Raw genomic sequence first — 24828 nt, forward strand, 5'->3', positions numbered from 1 at the left:
GATGAAGATATTGGATTTATATCCCACCCTCCACTCCGAAGAGTCTCAGAGCGGCTCACAATCTCCTTTACCTTCCTCCCCCACAAAAGACACCCTGTGAGGTGGGTGGGGCTGGAGAGGGCTCTCACAGCAGCTGCCCTTTCAAGGACAACCTCTGCCAGAGCTATGGCTGACCCAAGGCCATGCCAGCAGGTGCAAGTGGAGGAGTGGGGAATCAAACCCGGTTCTCCCAGATAAGAGTCCGCACACTTAACCACTACACCAAACCCTTCCCCCACTTCAGGGTTATCAAACAGCGGGAGGGGGGGGGGTTGAATTTCTGCTGGGAACTCCATTATTCCCTATGGAGGACTCCAGGGCAGAGGTGTCGAACTCATTTGTTATGCGGGCCAGATCTAACATAAATGAGACTTTGTCGAGCCGGGCTGGGCTGTGCTGGGCAAAGCCATGTGTGTACCAGTTTAAGATCAGGTAACAGAGATGCATACTTTTAAAAGGACACAAACAAACGCGACTAAAGATTATTTTAAAAAACTTAAAATAAAACATGCTTAAAACATTAGCACCCGTTGGTCTTAAAGTTGCTTTCTTTGTATTTCTCCCATGGAGTCCAGGGAGCTGGGCAAAGGAAGCTCTGGCTCTTTCCCTCCCTTCCCAGGGGACCGGGAGGGGGAGGAGCCTCAGCCAGTGGAGAAAATAGAGGTTTTGCTCTGTAGCTCCTGTGCAGTTGAACAAGCCTTGCAAAGCAAGCTGTGATGGAGAAGGAAGCAAGAAAGGTGGAGAAGGAAACAAATGACAGCCAGTCACTCGGGCGCCTGATAGGAGCACTCTGGGGGCCTGATTTGGCCCTCAGGCCGCATGTTTGACACCCCTGCTCTATGGCATCACATAGCTGCTGCGCTCCTTCCCCTCCCCAAACCCCACCCTCCCCAGGCCCCACCCCTTTCAACCTCCCAGAATTCCCCTGCACAGAGCCAGCAACCGTAATTTATCTACGGTCCCGTACGTTCACCCACTTTCCTTGACCCAACACCAGATATTGGCAAGAGGGGCTGTGGCTTAGCGATAGAGCATCTGCTTGGCACGCACAAAGAAGAAGAAGATATTGGATTTATATCCCGCCCTCCACTCCGAAGAGTCTCAGAGCGGCTCACAATCTCCTTTCCCTTCCTCCCCCACAACAGACACCTGTGAGGTAGATGAAGATATTGGATTTATATCCTGCCCTCCACTCCGAAGAGTCTCAGAGCGGCTCACAATCTCCTTTCCCTTCCTCCCCCACAACAGACACCTGTGAGGTAGATGAAGATATTGGATTTATATCCCGCCCTCCACTCCGAAGAGTCTCAGAGCGGCTCACAATCTCCTTTACCTTCCTCCCCCACAACAGACACCCTGTGAGGTAGATGAAGATATTGGATTTATATCCCGCCCTCCACTCCGAAGAGTCTCAGAGCGGCTCACAATCTCCTTTATCTTCCTCCCCCACAACAGACACCCTGTGAGGTGGGTGGGGCTGGAGAGGGCTCTCACAGCAGCTGCCCTTTCAAGGACAACCTCTGCCAGAGCTATGGCTGACCCAAGGCCATTCCAGCAGCTGCAAGTGGAGGAGGGGGGAATCAAACCCGGTTCTCCCAGATAAGAGTCCGCACACTTAACCGCTACACCAAACTGGCTCTCCACACCAAACTGGCTCTCCCAGGTTCAAAGTCCCAGGTTCAATCTCCAGCTAAAAGGACCGGCCAGTAGGTGACGTCAAACACCTTTTTCTGCCTGAGACCCTGGGGAGCTGCTGCCAGTCGGAGTAGGCAATACTGACTTTGAGGCCCCAGGGGTCTGATTCAGTATAAAGCAGTTCTATGCGTAAGTATATTCTGGGAGCCATTCCTTGAATTCAGCAGAAGCTCACAGCAGTGCAGCTCCTGAATCTTTCTGAGGGTTCCCCCTCCTCCTCCCCACCTTCCTTGTCCACTGAATAGTAGGTGCAGCTGCATAACAATCCCTGGATTAGGAGAGCGGGCAGCCAGCCAGCCACCAGGGGCTTTGCCACACCCCCAGCAGCCCTCATTGACCCCTGGAGAAGCCCACACCACCCTTTCTCCACTTCTTATGTGATTTTGGGTGGCAGGTGGCTCACTGGCCTTTTGAATATGAGGGGACGGCCCAGGAGAGCCCCAGGCGAGCGAGGCCTGCTTGGGCTGGCTGGATTTCTAGCTATCCCAAACAGGCCTCGCTCGCCCGGGGCTCTCCTTCCTTGCGTCAAATTGCTTTTGGCTTGCGGGGGGGCACATGCTAATGAGTTACGCTAATGAGCCCCACCATCTATTTTTCGACAAAATGACCCCTGCCAGGAGGCATCACCTGGTGAAAACCGTGTTTATTACACCATAAGTTAAAAGACAGACACGGAGAAATAATTTAGAAAGACAGCACACTGGAGAGTAGCGGGAAGCTGGGGGAAGCAGGAGCTGATGTCCTCAGGTAAGAAGGTGAACGGATGTTGGTGGGTGGGTGCCACGGCTCTCCTGACAAGAGGCAAGAGGCTCAAGATCTGGGGTCCGTGGTAACGGTCTGTGGCCTGTTAGCAACCGGGCCATGAGTTGTATAATTATTTCATTATATATTACAATGCAGTGATAATAATAAGAAGAAGGCGACATTGGATTTATATCCTGCCCTCCACTCCGAATTTCAGTCTCAGAGCAGCTCACAATCTCCTGTGAGGCGGGTGGGGCTGAGGGAGTTCTCCCAGAAGCTGCCATTTCAAGGACAGCTCCTGTGAGAGCTATGGCTGACCCAAGGTCATTCCGGCAGCTGCGAGTGGAGGAGTGGGGAATCAAACCCGGTTCTCCCAGATAAGAGAGCTCTGGCTGACCCAAGGCCATTCCAGCAGGTGCAAGTGGAGGAGTGGGGAATCAAACCCGGTTCTCCCAGATAAGAGAGCTGTGGCTGACCCAAGGACATTCCCGCAGGTGCAAGTGGAGGAGTGGGGAATCAAACCCGGTTCTCCCAGATAAGAGAGCTCTGGCTGACCCAAGGTCATTCCGGCAGCTGCGAGTGGAGGAGTGGGGAATCAAACCCAGTTCTCCCAGATAAGAGAGCTATGGCTGACCCAAGGCCATTCCAGCAGGTGCAAGTGGAGGAGTGGGGAATCCAACCCGGTTCTCCCAGATAAGAGTCCCCGCACTTCACCACCGCACCAAACTAATAAAGTACACAATTGTATCATCCTGAAACCATCGCTCCCCCCCGCCTGTGGAAAAATTGTCTTCCACAAAACCGGTCCCTGGTGCCAAAAAGGTTGGGGACTGCTGCTCTAGATGAAGTGCTTGTGCTCTTCCCGGAAGTCGAAAGGTTCCCCTTCGAAAGGCAAGGGTGGGGGGTAGTTGTAGGATCCCATCAAGAAGATCCATAAGGTGCCTAGGCTCAAGATTGGGGTGATCAAGTAGAAGCAGAGGCAGTCCACGGTGCGAGCGATCTGGTTCCAGCTGTCCTTCTCCTGCGGGGGAGGAAGAAACATCAATGAAATTGCTGGAAGGGGTTAAAGAAAGTCCTTCTTCACCCAAAGGGTGATTAACACATGGAATTCGCTGCCGCAGGAAGTGGTGGCGGCTACAAGCATAGGCAGCTTCAAGAAGGGATTGAACACGCATACGGAGCAGAAGTCTACCAGTGGCTATTAGCCACAGCTTATTGTTGGAACTCTGTCTGGGGCAAGTGATGCTCTGTATTCTTGGTGCTTGGGGGAGCAACTGTGGGAGGGCTTCTGGAGTTCTGGCCCCACTGGTGGACCTCCTGATGGCACCTGGGTTTTGGCCACGGCGTGACACATAGCGTTGGATTGGATGGGTCATTGCCCAGATCCAACATGGCTTCTCTTATGATGTCCTTCACTGGCACAGAAGGTAGTGGCAGCTACAAGCATGAACAGCTTAAAGGGGGGGGGGGGGTTGTATAAACATCTGGAGCAGGGGTCCATCAATGGCTATTAGCCACAGCATATTGTTGGAACTCTTTTCTGAGGCAGTGACGCTCTGTATTCTTGGTGCTTGGGGGGGGGGGCAACAGTGGGAGGGCTTCTATTGTCCAGGCCCCATTGACGGACCTCCTGATGGCACCTGGGTTTTTTGGCCACTGTGTGACAGAGTGTTGGACTGGATGGGCCATTGGCCTGATCCAGCATGGCTTCTCTTACGTTCTTATATCTGGGATAATGATGCTCTGTCTTCTTGGTGCTTGGGAGGCAACAGTGGGAGGGCTTCTGGAGGACCCTGCTGGTGGACCTCCTGATGACACATGGGTTTTTTTGGGGCACTGTGTGACCCAGAGTGTTGGACTGGAGGGGCCATTGGCCTGATCCAACAGGGCTTCTCTTATGTGATACAGAGTGTTGGACTGGATGGGCCATTGGCCTGATCCAACAGGGCTTCTCTTATGTTCTTCTGTGACACAGAGTGTTGGACTGAATGGGCCATTGGCCTAATCCAACAGGGCTTCTCTTATGTTCTTATGTGACACAGAGTGTTGGACTGGATGGGCCATTGGCCTGATCCAACATGGCTTCTCTTATGTGACAAAGAGTGTTGGCCTGGATGGGCCATTGGCCTGATCCAACAGGGCTTCTCTTATGTTTGGTGTAGTGGTTAAGTGTGCGGACTCTTATCTGGGAGAACCAGGTTTGATTCCCACTTGCACCTACTGGAATGGCCTTGGGTCAGCCATAGCTCTGGCAGAGGTTGTCCTTGAAAGGGCAGCTGCTGTGAGAGCCCTATCAGCCCCACCCACCTCACAGGGTGTCTGTTGTGGGGGAGGGAGATAAAGGAGATTGTGAGCCGCTCTGAGACACTTGAGTGGAGGGCGGAATATAAATCCAATGTCTTCCAATGTTCTTATGTGACACAGAGTGTTGGACTGGAGGGGCCATTGGCCTGATCCAACATGGCTTCTCTTATGTTCTTATGCACAGAGTTGGAAGAGGTCTTCCCTCAACCTTGGCCACGTCCAATAAGCCACCTGCACATCACACTGACTTCCCTAGTATGGCACTCCAGAGGTGGCATGGTAGCTGTTGATGCGTTTCCAGGTGCCCACTTCCTTCCTGGACATCAAACTCAAAGGGTCTTGAATGGAACATAGAAAAGCAGGAAGTGGCTCTTTGTCAGCGGATTTGTTAGCAAAATTATATATTTACTATCCGGAAAACCCCAAAGTGGTGTCCATCCTCCCTAGGAATTACTTGAAACTCTGTGGTTTTACTATAGAGTTTCTGGCGATTCCTAGAAAGGTGTGGTATCACTTCCAGGTTTCCCCCAGAGGAGATGTCAAACTGTCGCTGACAGCACTCCCCCGTGTCCACACACCCCCAGTCTCCTGCTGGTTGCCAGGGAACTCTAGGCAGCCATGTCGTAAGCCTGGCCATAGACACTGATATCCCTTGTGTCTCTGGTCTTGGAAACCTCTTCCTGTAGCCTTGCAAGGAGCAGATCCTCTCCTTTCTTTGGAAACTGTTACAGATTTCGCACTCACCCTACACTGCTCTGATGTTCCTCTTTTCAGCGCAGAGTCCTTCCGATTTCCCACTATCTGCCCCGGAGCTTCGGCCTACATCACCATTTTTGCGCAACAAAGAGAAACCCCCGGGGCAGATAGTGAGAAATCGGAAGGATGCCGCGCTTAAAAGAGGAACGTTAGAGCGGCGTATTGTGAGTGCGAAATTGGTCTGAAATAAACAGCATCTCTTTCCCAAAACACAGAGACCAATTTCACACTACGCTTGTTCCGGGTGGAGAACCCTTTTGCTACCGGGGAATCTCTCCATTTTCGCACAAATTGCCGCATCGCTTCCCCGCAGCAAGCGAGATCCTCTGACAAGCGGTTTCCACTTGCTGCGGAATAGCGACATGCGAACTTACGGCTCTGTGGCAACTTGTGCGAAAATGGAGATCAGCCCCGGTAGTGAAAGGGCTCTCCATCCAGAACAAGCATAGTACAAAATCAGTCAGAGCCGATCCCAGCTTTCCCCCACCATCTCAGGGCAACAGGTGCCTGAGAGAAGTCCAGAAAGTATCATCTTCAAGGGCCAAATACACACTACATGTGACAACAGTCGGGTGCCAGGTACACACTGCAGCACTAAGTCACAAGTTCACACAGAGTCTAGTCTCTGTTGAAAAACCTCCAAGGAAGGAGCGCCCACCACCTCCCGAGGAAGCCTGTTCCACTGAGGAACTGCTCTAACAGTCAGGAAGTTCTTTCTAATGTTGAGCCGGAAACTCTTTTGATTTAATTTCAACTCGGTTCTGGTCCTACCTTCTGGGGCCACAGAAAACAATTCACAGAATCATAGAATCATAGAGTTGGAAGGGACCTCCAGGGTCATCTAGTCCAACCTCCTGCACAATGCAGGAAACTCACAAACCCCTCCCCCTAAATTCACAGGACCTTCATTGCTGTCAGATGGCCATCTAGCCTCTGTTGAAAAACCTCCAAGGAAGGAGAGCCCACACCTCCTAAGGAAGCCTGTTCCACTGAGGAACTGCTATAAACTCACAAACACCTCCCCCTAAATTCACAGGATCCTCATTGCTGTCAGATGGCCATCTTGCCTCTGTTTAAAAACCTCCAAGGAAGGAGAGCCCGCCACCTCCCGAGGAAGCCTGTTCCGCTGAGGAATTGCTCTAACGGTCAGGAAGTTCTTTCTAATGTTGAGCCAGAAACTCTTTTGATTTAATTTCAACCCATTGGTTCTAATCCTACTTTCTGGGGCCACAGAAAACAATTCACAGAATCATAGAATCATAGAGTTGGAAGGGACCTCCAGAGTCATCTTGTCCAACCCCCTGCACAATGCAGGAAACTCACAAATACCTCCCCCTAAATCCATGTCAGATGGCCATCTAGCCTCTGTTTAAAAACCTCCAAGGAAGGAGAGCCCACCACCTCCCGAGGAAGCCTGTTCCACTGAGGAACCGCTGTTAACCCACAGACCCCTCCCCCTAAATTCACAGGATCTTCATTGCTGTCAGATGGCCATCCAGCCTCTGTTGAAAAACCTCCAAGGAAGGAGAGCCTACCACCTCCCAAGGAGGAAGCCTGTTCCACTGAGGAACCGCTCTAAACTCACAAACTCCTCCCCTAAATTCACAGGATCTTCATTGCTGTCAGATGGCCTACTAGCCTCTGTTTCAAAACCTACAAGGAAGGAGAGCCCACCACCACCTGAGGAAGCCTGTTCCACTGAGGAACCGCTCTAACGGTCAGGATATTCTTCCTAATGTCGAGCTGGAAAATCTTTTGATTTAATTGCAACCCATTGGTTCTGGTCCTACCTTCTGGGGCCACAGAAAACAATTTCACACCATCCTCTAGATGATAGCCCTTCAAGGACTGGAAGACGGTGATCATATCACCTCTCAGCCACCTCCTCTCCAAGCTAAGCATTGCGACCTCAGAGGCTCACCCACCTCATTGTAGTCATTCTTGTCTCGCGTGTGTTTCACAATGAAATTGGCCCCGGCAATGGCTGGCTTGATCTCATTGTAGAGCTGTTCCTGCACACCATCCACAGCATGGGGGTCTGGCCCTAGAGGACAGAAGAGAGAGACCCAGGGTGGAGCAGTGAATGAAACATCAGGCCAGGGTTCGGATCCCTGGAGAGACACAAACATTTCTGGGGTGACTTTGGGCCAGTTGTCACTCAGCCTATAAGGCTAATTAAATAATGGATTGCCCTATGGCAGTGTGCGATAGTGTAGCCAAGAGATCGCTTACAGATCCTAAGATTGTCTGGCAGCTAGTTCTAGCTCAGGGGTGTCAAACATGTAGCTGCGGGCTGGATCAGCCCCCCGGAGGGCTCCTATCTGGCCCCCGAGCAACTGGTTGGCATCTGCTTCCTTCTCTCTCTCTCTCTCGCTTCCTTCTGCATCACAAAACAGTTTGCTTTGCCAGGCTTGCTCAACTGTACAGGATCTACAGAGCAAAGCCTCTGTTTTCTCCATTAGCTGAGGCTCCTCCCTTGGGGAGGAAGGGGGGGAGGGAGAGCTCGCTTTGCCAGGCTCTCTCAATAGCACAGCAGAGCTACCGAGCCGAGCCTCTCTTCCTTCTATTGGCTGAGGCTCCTCCCCTTCCTCGTCCCCTGGGGAGGGAGGGAAAGAGCCGGAGCTTCCTTTGCCCAGTTCCCGTGATTCCACGGGAGAGATACAAAGAAAGCACCTTTTAAAAAAAGAAAGGGGAAAAAAACCCCATCTCTTTGTCCTTTCTAAAGTTTATCTCCACTTCCTGGCATTACATTTTCTGAAACCCATGGCCCAGTCCAACAAGGTCTCATTTATGTCAGATCCAACCCTCATAGCAAATGAGTCTGACACTCGTCTTCTAGCTGTTTTTGTGTTCATGCATTGCTAGGTGGCAAGCTAGACTTCTTTTTGAAGGCAAGAGCCATTGCAGAAGTGGTTTGCCGTTGCCTGCCTCTGCGTCCGGCCCCTGGTATTCCTTGCCTTGACCCTGCTTAGCTTTGGAGATTTGATGGGATTGGGCCAGCCTAGGCTGTTGTGAGGATAAAGGAGGAGGGGAGAGCCTGGCCGTTTTCCCACTGACCTTACTCCGGAGCGACGTCCCTCTTCACCGCGCAGCGTCTGCGCGGATTTCCCACCAACTGCTGCGCACGACCAGGAAGAGCCGCGGCTTTTGCGTCGCAGATGTAAACTGGTTCTTAGCGGTTTACATCTGCGACGCAAACGCCGCGGCACTTCCTGGTCGTGCGCAGCAGTTGGTGGGAAATCCGCGCAGACGCTGCGTGGTGGAGGGACGTCGCTCCGGAGTAAGGTCAGTGGGAAAACGGCCCCTATGTTTGCTGAAAAGGAAGGAACAAAACTGGGTTGGCTAGATAGCAATGACTTGGATGGCCCAGGATAGCCCAGCCTCATCGTTGGGACCAAAAATCCTAGCTATAAATACAAGTTGACGGGGTGTAGACTGGCAGAGACTGACCAAGAGAGAGATCTTGGGGTCGTGGTAGAGAACTCACTGAAAATGTCGAGACCAACGCCATGCTGGGAAGGGAATTGGAAACAAATCAGCCAGTTATCATGATGCCCCTGTATAAATCGATGGTGCGGTCTCATTTGGAGTACTGTGTACAATTCTGGTCGCCGCACCTCAAAAAAGATATTCTAGCATTGGAAAAAGTTCTGAAAAGGGCAACTAGAATGATGGGTTGGAACAGTTTCCCTAGGAAGGAAGGTTAAAACGCTTGGGGCTCTTTAGCTTGGAGAAACATCGACTGCAGGGTGACAGGATAGAGGTTTACAAGATTATGCCTGGGATAGAGAAGGTAGAGAAAGAAGTCCTTTTCTCCCTTTCTCACAATACAAGAACTCGTGGGCATTCGATGAAATTGCTGAGCAGTCGGGTTAGAATGGATAAAAGGAAGTCCTTCACCCAAAGGGTGATTAACATGTGGAATTCACTGCCACAGGAGGTGGTGGCGGCTGCAAACATAGACAGCTTCAAGAGAGGAATGGATAAGCATATGGAGCAGAGGTCCATCAGTGGCTGTTAGCCACAGCTTATTGTTGGAACTCTCTGGGGCAGTGATGCTCTGTATTCTAGTGCTTGGGGGGGGGGGCAAAGTGGAAGGACTTCTAGCCCCACTGGTGAACCTCTTGATGGCACTTGGGTGTTGTTTTTTTTGGCCACTCTGTGACACAGAGTGTTGGACTGGATGGGCCACTGGCCTGATCCAACATGGGTTCTCTTATGTTCTTACGTGACACAGAGTGTTGGACTGGATGGGCCATTGGCCTGATCCAACAGGGCTTCTCTTATGTCTGAGGCAGTGATGCTCTGTATTCTGTGTGCTTGGGGGGCACAGCGGGAGGGCTTCTAGTATTCTGGCCCCGCTGGTGGACCTCCTGATGGTCCCTGGGTTTTGGCCACTGTGGGACACAGAGTGTTGGACTGGATGAGCCATTGGCCTGATCTAACATGGCTTCTCTTATGTCTGGGGCAGTAATGCTTTGTATTCTTGGGGGAGGGGGAGAGTGGGAGGGCTTCTGGAATTCTGGCCCCACTGATGGAACTCTTGATGGCACCTGACACAGAGCATTGGACTGGATGGGCCACTGGGGTGATCCAGTATGGCTTCTCTCATGTTCTTATTTCCAGTTCAAAAGAACAGGTGTGTGAAAAACCTCACCCTGAGACCCTGGAGAGCTGCTGCCAGCCTGTGTAGACAATCCTGACCTTGACAGAACAATACTCATCTCATTCAATATATGGCAGCTTCATGTGTGTTCAGAAGAAGGAAATATCGGGTTTATATCCTGCTCTCCACTCTGAATCTCAGAGTCTTAGAGCGGTCACAATCTCTTTATCTTCCTCCCCCACAACAGACACCCTGTGAGATGGGTGGGGCTGAGAGAGCTCTGACAGAAGCTGCCCTTTCAAGGATAACTCTGTGAGAGCTAAGGATGATGCAAGGCCATTTCAGCAGGTTCAAGTGGAGGAGTGGGGAATCAAATCCGGTTCTCCCAGATAAGAGTCTGCACCCTTAACCACTACACCAAACTGGCTCTCCTCAGGTGGAGGACAGCCAGTGTGAGGGGAGAGCTGGAAGTGCGAGCACCGGGATTGGGGGTGGGGGTAACTCAGGCCAAGACCCTCAGTGAATCCCCATAACCCGCAAATGCTGAACCTGTAAGCTCAGAATTCACTCCCTCTGATCTCCCCAGGTGTCCTGCGCCCAGTGAGAACACCATGCCCAATTTGGGTAGTGGACACTTTGCCACTCATAGCTAGGGTTGCCAAGTCCAATTCAAGAAATCTCAAGAAATCTCTGGGGACATTGGAGGTGGAGCCAGGAGACCTTGGAGGTGGAGCCAGGAGACATTGGAGGTGGAGCCAGGAGACATTGGAGGTGGAGCCAGGAATAAGGTTGTGACAAGCATAATTGAACTGCAAAGGGAATTCTGGCCATCACATTTAAAGGGACCGCACACCTTTGAAATGCCTTCCCTCCTTTGGCAAGAATTAAGGAGAGGGGTACCTTCTTTAGGGGGCTCATAGAATTGGACCACCTGGTCCAAACTTTTTGGAACTTGGTAGGTATTTGCTTGAAGAGACTTGTATTGTTGTGGCGTTCACACCTTTGTATCTGAGATGGATTTTTGAAGCTTGAAGAAGCAATAGTGAAACAAGGCATTAGTACATCCTTGTTGCAATGGCTGGACTGCTGGCTGCCTTATGAATTATGACTTTAAAGTTGGACTAAACGTGGCATCCATCTTCTTCAGGATATCATCGGACTTTTTGGCTAAGAATACAGCATTGGACTGCTCTAAAGTTGGACTTTACCTTTTATGGTTGTTTGGTGACGTTCCAATTTGTATAATTTTTTTTTTTTGGCATCGATTTCGCTTACGGTCTGGTTCACCATATAGCAGTTTTGATAATATTGTTATTTGTGGCACTTGATTGAGGCTGGTGATCACGGAAGGGGTGGCCAACGGTAGCTATGGAGGCCCAGATAGCAGCCACCGCCAAGTCCGCATTTTTTCACCTCAGGCGGGCAAGGCAGTTGGCTCCTTTCCTGGAGCATGGCGATCTGGCAACAGTGATCCATGCAACGGTCACCTCGAGGCTGGACTACTGCAATGCCCTCTACATGGGGCTGCCCCTGTGCCGAACCCGGAAGCTACAGCTAGTGCAGAATGCCGCCGCCCGGCTGTTGTTAGGGCTCCCTAGAAGGGAGCACATTCAGCTGGGGCTTCGGGGACTGCATTGGCTGCTGATAGCATACCGAGTTCGGTACAAGGTGCTGGTTATGACCTTTAAAGCCCTTTATGGTCTAGGACCTGCCTACCTTAGGGACCGTCTCTCCCCACATGTTCCCCAGAGAGTGCTGAGATCGGGGTCTCAGAACCTCCTTACAATCCCTGGGCCAAAGGAGGCCCGTCTGAAAACAACTAGGGACAGGGCCTTTTCAATTGCAGCCCCCTGTTGGTGGAACCAGCTCCCGGAGGAGATGAGGGCCCTGCGGAATCTCAGACAGTTCCGCAGGGCCTGTAAGACAACCCTCTTCCGGCTGGCATACAACTGACCGATATCTGAATATCCAAATTCATGAACATCAGCATATCTGAACATTGGAATACTTGAAGAACCGACTTTTAGGGAAGATGTAGCATGGTATATTGATAAATGTGTTTTTACTGTATTAATTATTTTACTGTATTTTACTGTATTAATTATTTTACTGTATTTTACTGTATTAATTATTTTACTATATTAATTATTAAAGTATTTTAAGCTGATTTATTGTTAGAGTTTTATGTTGTAAGCCGCCCCGAGCCCGCTTCGGTGGGGTAGGGCGGGATATAAATCGAAATAAATAAATAGCTCTCCAGATGATTTTTTTTTTGCCTACAATTCCCATCAGCCCCAGCCATTGGCCATGCTGGCTGGGGCTGATGGGAGTTGTAGGCAAAAAAACATCTGGAGAGCGACCCCTGCCCTAGGGATTGGCAACCCTACTCATAGCGCAAGATGAAGAGGAACTCGGTGGGAAACGAGGCCCTCTTCCCAGCACTCCCTCTCCTGCCTGTCCCAGACTTGCTGAGATTTGCTCCAGAGCTCACTTGCTGGGGTGACCCGACTGGTCATTCCGTGCCTCTCGGACTGCTTCTCAAACATGAGCTCGCTGCGGGACTTGACCGTGAAGTATTCCTCGGCCTTGATGATGTAGCCCACGGAGCTGCTGCGCCGGATCAGCAGGCCCTCCTTCGGCTCTGGCTCGCTCTCGGAAGGCTGGGACATGTGCAAGAGGCGTGGCAGGGTCTCGAGGAACAGCTGCGGAGCAGGGAGAAGGTTACAGGGGAACCACACGACACAGGGACTGCGATCACATCCACCGAATAACACACTTCCAATCCCCTTTCGATGCACTTTCCAACTGGGTTTTGCAAGTCCCCCCAGCGAGCACTTTCGCACACGCCAAATAAAGCACTTTCAATCCATTTCTGATGCACTTTGCCGCTGGATTTTCCTGTGCAAAATGGCAAGATTCACTTGCAAACGGCCACTAAAGTGGACCAACAGTGCATTTCCTTTTCTTCACACCCCTTCCAACCCTCCCAGCAATTAACACAGAACAATGGTCACATTCAACAGCCGGTTTCCTTATCACTACCCTTCCAGGAAGCCCCACCAAACAATGGGCACATCCACAAACCTATTGCCCTTTCACCACACCCCCTCCAGCCTAGAAATAGCAGCTCTCCAGCAGCCCTGGCCCCACCCAACGCACAGCAGCCAAGAAGGTCAGAGCGCCTGCTCCGGCTGCAACGCCACTGAGGATGTTCTCCGCAGCCGAGAACGAAACGTCTGGAAGGGAAACTTTCTCCAGTAGAACACGGCACTTGAGCCCGAAAGATTCTACAAACCCTGACAACAGTGCATTATTTAGTATTTGTGGAGGAAAGGAAAGGTCCTCTGTGCAAGCAGCAGTCGTTTCCGACTCTGGGGTGACGTTGCTTTTACGATGTTCTCACGGCAGGTTTTTTTACGGGGTGGTTTGCCGTTGCCTTCCCCAGTCATCTACGCTCCCCTCCCCCCCAGCAAGTTGGGTCCTCATTTGACAGACCTCGGAAGGATGGAAGGCTGAGTCAGCCTTGGGCCGGCTACCTGAATCCAGCTTTCGTTGGGATAGAACTCAGGTCGTGAGCAGAGAGTTCAGATCACAGTACTGCGGTACTGCTGCTTTACCACTCTGCGCCACGGGGCCGCTACAGTATTTGCGAAAGCGCCCGGTAAAATCCAGTTGTAAAGTGCATTGGAAGTGGATTGAAAGTGCATTCTTCCGTGTGTGTGATCGCAGCCGGAGAGTCATTGAAACACGGAATTCGCTGCCAGGGGAGGTAGTGCCGGTGATGGCTACAGGAGTAAGCACCTTTCAATGGGGATTAAAAAGATTCATGGAGGATAAGTCTGCCAGTGGCTACTAACCATGGTGGCCGAGGAGAACCTCCATATTCAGAAGCACTAATCCTCTGAATCCCAGAGCCTGGAGGCACCATCAGGGGAAAGCCTCGACCTCCGTGCCCTGCTTATGTTCATTGGATTTATATCCCGCTCTCCCAGTCAGGCTCAGGGCGTTGTTGGCCCTCCAGAGGAACTGGTTGGCTTCTGTGTGAGACAGGATGCTGAACTAGATGGACCACTGGTCTGATCCAGCAGGTCGCTTCTGATGTTCTTATGAAGGCTCAGCCTCTGTGTCCTGTTGCTAGCCGTCCAGAGGAACTGGCTGGCCACTATGTGAGACCGGATGCTGGACTAGATGGAGCACTGGTCTGACCCAGCAGGGGTTTTGTTATGTTCTTCTTAAGGGCTTGGCATCTCTGTGCTGTTGTTGGACCTCAATCCCACAGCCAGGAGGCAATATTAGAGGAAGGCCTTGGCCTCTCTGCCCTGTTGTTGGCCCACCAGAGGAACTGTTTAGCCACTGTGTGAGAAAGGATCTTGGACTAGATGGACCTTCACTGGTTTGATCCAGCAGGGCTCTTCTGATGTTCTTATGAAGGCCTCGGCCTCTCTGCCCTGTTGTGGGCCCTCCAGAGGAACTGGTTGGCCACTGTGTGAGACATGATGCTGGACTAGATAGATTACTGGTTTGATCCAGCAGGGCTCTTCTGATGTTCTTATGAAGGCCTCGGCCTCTCTGCCCTGTTGTTGGTCCTCTAGAGGAACTGGTTGGCCACTGTGTGAGACATGATGCTGGACTAGATAGATTACTGGTCTGATCTAGCAAGGCTCTTCTGATGTACTTATGAAGGCCTCGGCCTCTCTGCCCTGTTGTTGGTCCTCTAGAGGAACTGGTTGGCCACTGTGTGGGACAGGATGCTGGACTAGATAGATTACTGGTCTGATCCAGCAAGGCTCTTCTGATGTTCTTATGAAGGCCTCGGCCTCTCTGCCCTGTTGTTGGCCCTCCAGAGGAACTGGATGGCCACTGTGTGGGACAGGATGCTCGACTAGATAGATTACTGGTCTGATCCAGCAGGGCTCTTCTGATGTTCTTATATTCCTAAAGTTTCAGTATGGAGGCTGAAAACTGGCCCACCTAACCCACCTCTTATTCAAGAACACGTCTTAGACCAACCTCACAAATAGGCACAGACATTGTAGAGATGGCCACAAGAATAAACAGCTGCTAATGCTCATGTCCTAGCAAAGGGGTCATCCATATGGACACTTGAAGAAAACTGTTTCAGTCTGAAGAGGCGTGCTTGCACACAAAAGCTTATACCCAGAATTAAACTTTGTTGGTCTTAAAGGTGCCCCTGGACTCAAAACTTTAAGAACATAAGAACATAAGAGAAGCCCTGTTGGATCAGGCCAATGGCCCCTCCAGTCCAACACTCTGTGTCACATAAGAGAAGCCCTGTTGAATCAGGCCAGTGGCCCATCCATTCCAACACTCTGAGTCACATAAGAACATAAGAGAAGCCCTGTTGAATCAGGCCAGTGGCCCATCCAGTCCAACACTCTGTGTCACATAAGAACATAAGAGAAGCCGTGTTGGATCAGGCCAATGGCCCCTCCAGTCCAACACTCTGTGTCACATAAGAACATAAGAGAAGCCCTGTTGAATCAGGCCAGTGGCCCATCCAGTCCAACACTCTGTGTCACATAAGAACATAAGAGAAGCCCTGTTGAATCAGGCCAGTGGCCCATCCAGTCCAACACTCTGTGTCACATAAGAACATAAGAGAAGCCATGTTGAATCAGGCCAGTGGCCCCTCCAGTCCAACACTCTGTGTCACATAAGAACATAAGAGAAGCCATGTTGGATCAGGCCAATGGCCCTTCCAGTCAAACACTCTGTGTCACATAAGAACATAAGAGAAGCCATGTTGGATCAGCCCAATGGCCCCTCCAGTCCAACACTCTGTGTCACATAAGAACATAAGAGAAGCCATGTTGAATCAGGCCAGTGGCCCATCCAGTCCAACACTCTGTGTCACATAAGAATATAAGAGCAGCCATGTTGAATCAGGCCAGTGGCCCATCCAGTCCAACACTCTGTGTCACATAAGAACATAAGAGAAGCCATGTTGAATCAGGCCAGTGGCCCATCCAGTCCAACACTCTGTGTCACACAGTGGCCAAAATTTATACACACACACACACATACACACTGTGGCTAATAGCCACTGATGGACCTCTGCTCCATATTTTTATCTAAACCCCTCTTGAAGGTGGCCATGCTTGTGGCCACCACCACCTCCTACTATCATGGGGTCCTGAGTGCAAAATGTGCTTCAGTCTGGAATGAATCATGGAGGAGGGGGACTTCTTGACATGGTGGATCTAAGTTTAAGGGAGGGCATAGGGTTGCCAGCCTCCAGGTGGGACCAGGAGCTCTCCCAGAATTCCAACTGAGATTAGATTATGTGCCTTCCTTGCAACATGGTGGCCTTTTGCTCTCCACATGCAAACATGTCCCAGTCCACAGTTTCAGGGCTCCCATTTGATCCCTTCCCTTCCGGCTGTCTTCCAGGGCTCACCTCTTTGGTCCAGTCAGAAAGGATGTGGGTGCTGGGGGTGCGGAAGTGGATGTTGAGCTCCACAACGCAGGCCACCACGACGGCAGTCACCAGCAACATGATGAAGAGCAGGTACCTGCCGAGTGGAAAGGGACATAGCTCAGTGGCAGAGCGGCTGCAGCTCAGTGTTAGAACATTTGCTTGGCATGCGGAAGGTCCCAGGTTCTATCCCCAGCATCTCCAGTTAAAGAACAGCGGAAGAGCCCTGCTGGATCAGACCCATGAGGGTCCATCTAGTCCACCATCCTGTCCCACTCAGGGGCCAACCAGTTCCTCTGGAGGGCCAACGACAGGGCAGAGAGGCCGAGGCCTTCATAAGAACATCAGGAGAGCCCTGCAGGATCAGGCCAGTGAGGGTCCATCTAGTCCATCATCCTGTCCCAACAACAGGGCAGAGAGGCCGAGGCCTTCATAAGAACATCAGAAGAGCCCTGCAGGATCAGGCCAGTGGTCCACCTAGTCCAGCATCCTGTCTCACACACTGGCCATCCAGTTCCTCTGGAGAACCAACAACAGGGCACAGAAGCCGAGGCCTTCATAAGAATATCAGGCGAGCCCTGCTGGATCAGACCAGCGGTCCATCCAGTCTAGTCTCCTGACTCACACAGTGGCCAACCAGTTTGTGTGGTGGGGTGCGGGGGCCCGAGTCCGCTAAGGGTGCTAAGCGCCCAAGGGCTGGTCCTTCTCAGGGCTCATGGGGGAAGCAGCCCGAAGCGCCGGTGAGCCGGCATCATATCTGACTTCATTGGAAGGAAGAAATTTTAGAAGGGTGCTTGCTCTAGCTAGATGTTCTGCCCTTCCATCTGCGGTTATGCAGGGCAGCTCCAATAATGAGAAGGCACTTCTCACTAGGTTGGCAGCTTCAGTTTTTTACAGTTCCATTTCTAAAAAAAGAAACTTTCTGCACATCTAAGAATCTACATTGACCAGCCAATGTTCGCCCGTTCCCCTTGGCGTTCTTAAGGTGGCCCGTTCACTTTGCTTCGCAGGCGACTGAACCTCCACCTTCTATGAAATTGACTTAAGAAAAAGGAAATTGCTTCTGTGGACTTTTCAATATATATATCTATATATATCTATATACATCATTAGGCGTTTGGCTCTTCTGTTGATGTTTTGTTTGCTATTAAATATATTTTGATAAGGCCAGTTATGGTGTTGTGTCATTTGTTTGTGTTCGCTTTCAGAAGCGCAATTGAGACTAATTTATACACGGAAGCGTTAGCTTTGTATCTCTGCCACCCTTATCTGTGTTCCACTTTGGTTGCTTAGCCTCCGGGTGGGGCCTGGAGATCCCCCTTTTTGACAACAGATCTCCAGCTGACAGAGATCAGCTCCCCTGGAGAAAATGGCCGCTTGGAAGGGTGGAGTCTGGGGCATTGGACCCTGCTGAGGCCCCTCCCCTCCCCAAGCCCCGTCCTCTCCTGGCTCCACCCCCAAAGTCTTCCGGTATTTCCCACCACAGACCTGGCAACCCCTGCTCTCATTTCCTGCCAGCCCTGAGGCTTGGAGCTGGCTGCCGAAGGCCTAGGGTTGCCAATCCCCAGGTGGGGGCAGGGGATCCCCCGGTTTGGTGACCCTCCCCCCCGCTTCAGGGTCATCAGAAAGCAGCGGGGGGGGGGAGGGAAATGTCTGCTGGGAACTCTGTTATTCCCTATGGAGATTTACTCCCATAGAAAATAATGGAGAATTGATCCGCGGGTATCTGGGGCTCTGTGGGGGGCTGTTTTTTGAGGTAGAGGCACCAAATTTTCAGTACAGCACCTAGTGCCTCTTCCCAAAATATCCCCCAAGTTTCAAAACGATTGGACCAGGGGGTCCAATTCTATGAGCCCCAAAGGAAGGTGCCCCTATCCTTCATTATTTCCTATGGAAGGAAGGCATTGAAAAACTGCGCCGTCCCTTTAAATGTGATGGCCAGAACTCCCTATGGAGTTCAATGATGCTTGTCACAGCCTTGATCTTGGCTCCCCCCCAATGTCTCCTGGCTCCACCCCCAATGTCTCCTGGCTCCACCCCCAAAGTCTCCTGGCTCCACCCCCAAAGTCTCCAGGTATTTCTTAAATTGGACTTGGCAACCCTACCAAGGCCAGACAGAGGGACACTCACTTGCCGATGAGCGGGATGGCCAGGGAGGTGGCCGGCAGGCGCTGGGAGATCAGCAGCAGGAAGACGGACTGTGCCAGCAGCACAGAGATGGCCAGCGTGACTTTCTCTCCACCTGGAAGGCACAAAAGGACAGGAACACAGGTTGGCAATGAGGTTGCCCACAGACTCTACCAGTCATGCTATTTGACCAGTTGGGCTGGTTACCCATTGAAGGTGGTGTAGGGTTGCCAGTCCTCAGTTGGGGGCAGGAGATCCCCTGGTTTGGAGGCCCTCCCTCTGCTTCAGGGTCATCAGAAAGTGGAAGGAGGGAGGGAAATGTCTGCTGGGCACTCCAGTATTGACTTTTAAAGCCTTATGTGGCCTGGGACACATGAACACATGAAGCTGCCTTCTACTGAATCAGACCCTCAAAGGTCCATCAAAGTCAGTATTGTCTACTCAGACTGGCAGCAGCTCTCCAGGGTCTCAAGCTGAGGTTTTTCACGCCTATTTGCCTGGACCCTTTTTTGGAGATGCCAGGGATTGAACCTGGGACCTTCTGCTTCCCAAGCAGATGCTCTACCACTGAGCCACCGGCCCTTCCCATATATATGAACATATGAAGCTGCCTTCTACTGAATCAGACCCTCAAAGGTCCATCAAAGTCAGTATTGTCTACTCAGACTGGCAGCGGCTCTCCAGGGTCTCAAGCTGAGGTTTTTCTCACCTATTTGCCTGGACCCTTTTTTGGAGATGCCGGGGATTGAACCTGGGACCTTCTGCTTCCCAAGCAGATGCTCTACCACTGAGCCACCATCCCTCCCCCGGACATACCTGCGGGACCATCTCTCCCCGGAGGCCACTACGATCAGCCTATCGACATCTTCTGACTATCCCAGGCCCAAAGGACATCCGGCTTGCCTCGGCCAGGGCCTTTTTGGCCCTGGCCCCAACCTGGTGGAATCAGCTCCCCAATGAGATTCGGGCCCTACCGGATTGACTACCATTCCAGAGGGCCTGCAAAACGGAGCTGTTCTGCCAGGCTTTTGGCTGAGGCAGGCGGGCATCCTCATACCATCTAACGGGCCTCTCTTTACTGACTGCCATCTTGATACGCAGGGACCGCGCCAACACTGTTGATAATTGACATCCAAGACGCCTATGATTCCTGTCTCTCAATCTGTGAATTATGTTCATACCACCGACGGCCACCTTATTTAATTTTTTATTTAATCGTTTTAACTGTTTAATTTTTAACTGCTTTATTCTTCGATTTTAACTGTTCTATTGTGTTGTCATCCACCCTGAGCCCATCCTGGGAAACGGCAGACTATAAATTCGCAAAATAAATTATATCCCATGGAACCGATTCCCACAGGGTACAATGGAGAATTGATCTGTGGGTATCTGGGGCTCTGGAGGGCTTTTGTTTTTAGGTAGAGGCACCAAATTTTCAGCAGAGCATCCAGTGCCTCTCCTCAAAACGCCCCCCAGGTTTCAAAAAGATTGGACCAGGGGGTCCAATTCTGTGAGTGCCCAAAGAAGGTGCCCCTATCTTTCATTATTCCAAGTGGCGGGAAGGCATTTACAAGTGTGTGGTCCCTTTAAATGTGATGGTCAGAACTCCCTTCAGAGTTCAGTTATGCTTGTCACACCCTGGTTTTACCCCAATGTCTCCTGGCTCCACCCCCAAAGTCCCCAGATATTTCTTGAGTAGGACCTGTAGCGTTGCCAAGTTCAATTTAAGAAATATCTGGGGAGTTTGAGGGTGGAGCCAGGAGACTTTGGGGGAGGAGCCAAGAGACATTGGGGTGGAGCCAAGATCAAGGCTGTGACAAGCATAACTGAACTCCAAAGGGAGGTCTGGCCATCACATTTAAAGGGACGGCACACCTTTTCAATGCCTTCCTTCCATAGGAAATAATGAAGGATAGGGGCACCTTCTTTTGGGGCTCATAAAATTGGACCCCTTGGTCCAATTGTTTTGAAACTTGGGGGATATTTTGGGGAGAGGCACTAGATGCTGTACTGAAAATTTGGTGCCTCTACCTCAAAAAACAGCCCCCCCAGAGCCCCAGATACCCGCGGATCAATTCTCCATGATTTTCTATGGGAATAAATCTCTATAGGGAATAATAGAGTTCCCAGCAGACATTTCCCTCCCCTCCCCCCGCTTTCTGACGACCCTGAAGCGAGGGGAGGGCCTCCAAACCGGGGGATCCCCTGCCCCCACCTGGGGATTGGCAACCCTAAGGTGGAGTCATGGTCCTAGGCAGTGGTCGTTTTGTAGAAAAATAGGTGGTGGAGCTCATTCAGGGATTGTTCTGCAGCTGCACATACTATTCAATGGACAAGGAAGTGGAACTCTCAGAAGGAGGAGGAACTCGCAGAAAGGTTCAGGAGCTGTGCTCCTGTGAGCTCCCACTGAATCTGAGGCCAGGTCCTAGATCTAGTGAGGCCTACAGCCTCCAGGGAAGCCTGTGTAGGAGTAGCTATAGGGCCTATGTTTTTCAGGGTCCCTTCTGTCCCTCTGATTAGCTGGGCAGCAGTTTTGGAGGGAAAACATGCCCAGAGGGGTGGGACCGGGATGAAAGCCATGAAAAGGCGAAGCTCCAGACAGGGTTGTTTTCTCAGGAGAGGCTGAGCTGGAGGCAGGTTGCAGCCGTCCTCCGAGGAAGGGTGAGTTGGTTTGGAATTAGAAAAAGGGAATGCATAGTTAGTTGTGTCGGAAAAGGATATTATAGCATTGGAAAAAGTGCAGAAAAGGGCAACTAGAATGATTCAAGGTTTGGAACACTTTTCCTATGAAGAAAGGTTAAAACGCTTGCGGCTGTTTAGCTTGGAGAAACGTCGACTGCGGGGTGACATGATAGAGGTTTACAAGATTATGCATGGGATGGAGAAAGGAGAGAAAGAAGTACTTTTCTCCCTTTCTCACAATACAAGAACTCGTGGGCATTCAATGAAATTGCTGAGCAGTCGGGTTAAAAGGTTGTACTTCTTCACCCAAAGGGTGATTAAGACGTGGAATTCACTGCCGCAGGAGGTTGTGGTGGCTACAAGCATAGCCAACTTCAAGAGGGGATTGGATAAACATATGGAGCAGAGGTCCATCAGTGGCTGTTAGCCACAGTGTGTGTGTATATATGTGTGTGTGTGTGTGTGTGTATGTATGTATATGTGTGTGTGTGTGTGTATGTATGTATATGTGTGTGTGTGTGTGTATATATACACACACACACACACCCCTATATTGGCCACTGTGTGACACAGAGTGTTGAACTGGATGGGCCATTGGCCTGATCCAACAGGGCTTCTCTTATGTTCTTATGTGACACAGAGTGTTGGACTGGATGGGCCATTGGCCTGATCCAACAGGGCTTCTCTTATGTTCTTATGGGACACAGAGTGTTGGACTAGATGGGCCACCGGCCTGATCCAATATGGCTTCTCTTATGTTCTTATGTGACAGAGTGTTGGACTGGATGGGCCATTGGCCTGATCCAACGTGGCTTCTCTTATGTTCTTATGTGACAGAGTGTTGGACTGGATGGGCCATTGGCCTGATCCAACATGGCTTCTCTTATGTTCTTATGTGACTCAGAGTGTTGGACTGGAAGGGCCATTGGCCTGATCCAGCATGGCTTCTCTTATGTTCTTATGTTTTTATTTCTTTGTACCAACCTTTACTGTTTTCATATTCACTGTTGCACTAAAAGTTTTTGCAAACCCAGGCCTCGTTTTGGGCAGGAGCTCCCAGGAGTGGAGCTCCAGAACCTCTAAATTTTATTGTGCTCTTTCTTTCTTAACTGTACCTCTCATACTTGTTTCTGGGCTCCATTGTTCAAACCCCCTGTGAGAATTTGGCTGAACTCTTAAGAGCTGACAAACTTTCTAATATTTCCCTCCCCCTCCCTCCCACACACACACAAAAAGGAAAATAACCTAAACCTATAAAGCAGACAGATGGAAGTCTTCATCATGCCAGTGTGGCCACACAGGAGAAAGCAATTTAAAAAGTATGATGGGAGTGAGGTTTTATTATGACAATTCTAATTCCCGAAGCATTTTAAGATAGATGCAGAGCTGCTATAGTCTAGCACCACCTTCTGGTGATGATAGGCTAGTGGATATATGCAAATAAGTTGTGCTAATGAGCTCCGGCACCTCATTTTCTACAAAATGACCAGGGGGTCCAATTCTGTGAGCCCCCGAAGAAGATGCCCCTATCCTCCATTATTTCCTGGGGACGGAAGGCATTCAAAAGGAGCACGGTCCCTTTAAATGCGATGGGCAGAACTCCCCTTGGGAGTTCAACTGTGCTGGTCGCACCCTTGCTCCTGGCTCCACCCCCAAAGTCTCCTGGCTCCACCCCCAAAGTCCCCAGATGTTTCTTGAGTCAGACTTGGCAACCCAAGGAGGGGTAGAATTGGGGAGAAGGGATGCCTCGGGTCCAAACTACATGTTCAGGCTTGAAACAAGTTGAGTCTGGAGTATTTTGGGCACATGGGAAATAACTCCCCCTCTGATGCTGTTTCCACTCAGGGGGGCCTCTCCCTCCTCGCCTTTGCAGTGGCCTTCCATGTTCGTTTGGGTTCTCCTCTATTTTTCATAAAGCCATTCTTCAAGGCTGCCGTGAGACCGTGGGTAACCTCTGGGGCCGCGGGTAACCAACTTGTTAAAAACCCAAATCTGTTGTCTGCAGGGGTAGAATTCTAGCAGGAGCTCCTTTGCATATTATACCACGCCCGCTGATGTAGCCTATCCTCCAAGAGCTTACAAAAAAGAGCCCTGTAAACTCTTGGAGGATTGGCTACATCAGGGGGCGTGACCTAATATGCAAAGGAGCTTCTGCTGGAATTCCACCCCTGGTCATCTGGGCCTGAGATGGTCTTTGACTGCCTCGGAAGGGCGAAGAAAGGTTGAAGGGACGCTGCGGCGCTTCCGGGATGTTTAGCCTGGAGAGGAGGCGACTGAGAGGTGATATGATCACCATCTTCAAGTACTTGAAGGGCTGTCATATGCAGGGGTGGCTAACGGTAGCTCTCCAGATGTTTTTTGCCTACAACTCCCATCAGCCCCAGCCATTGGCCATGCTGGCTGGGGTTGATGGGAGGTGTAGGCAAAAAACATCTGGAGAGCTACCGTCGGCCACCCCTGTAGAGGATGGTATGGAATTGTTTTCTGTGGCCCCGGAAGGTAGGACCAGAACCAACGGATTGAAATGAAATCAAAAGAGTTTCCGGCTCAACATGAGGAAGAACTTCCTAACTGTTAGAGCGATTCCTCAGTGGAACAGGCTTCCTCCTTGGGAGGTGCTGGGCTCTCCTTCCTTGGAGGTTTTTCAACAGAGGCTGGATGGCCATCTGACAGAAATGAAGGTCCTGTGAATTTAGGGGGAGGTGTTTCTGAGTTTTGAGTGGTTCCTCAGTGGAACAGGCTTCCTCCTTGGGAGGTGGTGGTGGGCTCTCCTTCCTTGGAGGTTTTGAAACAGAGGCTAGATGGCCATCTGAAAGCAATGGAAATCCTGTGAATTTAGGGGGAGGTGTTTGTTAGTTTCCTGCATTGTGCAGGAGGCTGGACTAGATGACCCTGGAGGTCCCTTCCAACTCTATGATTCTGCTCACTGTCTGCAGGCAGGTAAAAGACCAGGATGGTCATGAAGGCGATGAGGATGCAGGGCGTGACGATGTTGATGATGTAGAAGAGGGGCTTGCGCTTGATGATGAGGTAGAAGGTGATGTCCTGGTGCTTGTTGCTCTCGAGGGGGAAGTTTGGGTCGATGTTTTTACGGGCAGGCCGGTGGACGATCTCCCATTCGCCATTTTCTGGAAAGGAAAGAAGAAAGAGAGAGAGATGTCTTCGCAGCTCTGTGGTTGACCCGCAGCAATATCTGGGGCTGCGTTAGGGTTGCCAACCTCCAGGTGAGGCCTGGGGATCTCCTGGAGTTACAAGTGATCGCCAGACAACAGAGAGCAGTTCCCTGGAAAGCAATGGATGCTTTGGAGGGTGGACTTTATGTCACCATACCCTGCTGAAGTCCCTTCTCTCCCCATTCTCCTGGGCTCCTCCCCCTGTCCCCAAAGTCTCCTGGAATTTCCCAACCCAATTGGCAAAATATAGGGTTGCCAGCCAGGGG

The 24828-nt window shown here is 51.0% G+C and overlaps 1 protein-coding gene across 1 annotated transcript in view; it reads right to left on the minus strand.

The window, feature by feature from the left end:
- Positions 1–3316: 3316 nt before the first annotated feature.
- LOC132574374 (acetylcholine receptor subunit delta-like) overlaps positions 3317–24828 on the minus strand; it is a 48710-nt gene continuing 27198 nt past the window's right edge. The window contains exons 9-14 of the mRNA XM_060242736.1: positions 24317–24517; positions 18711–18822; positions 16563–16677; positions 12636–12846; positions 7464–7582; positions 3317–3499 (exon numbers count right to left, since the gene is read on the minus strand). Of these exons, the coding sequence (XP_060098719.1) occupies positions 3317–3499; positions 7464–7582; positions 12636–12846; positions 16563–16677; positions 18711–18822; positions 24317–24517 (941 nt within the window). The remainder of the gene's footprint in view (positions 3500–7463; positions 7583–12635; positions 12847–16562; positions 16678–18710; positions 18823–24316; positions 24518–24828) is intronic.

The sequence above is a fragment of the Heteronotia binoei genome, chromosome 6, assembly GCF_032191835.1.
Source record: "Heteronotia binoei isolate CCM8104 ecotype False Entrance Well chromosome 6, APGP_CSIRO_Hbin_v1, whole genome shotgun sequence".
NCBI classification, from domain to species: Eukaryota; Metazoa; Chordata; class Lepidosauria; order Squamata; family Gekkonidae; genus Heteronotia; species Heteronotia binoei.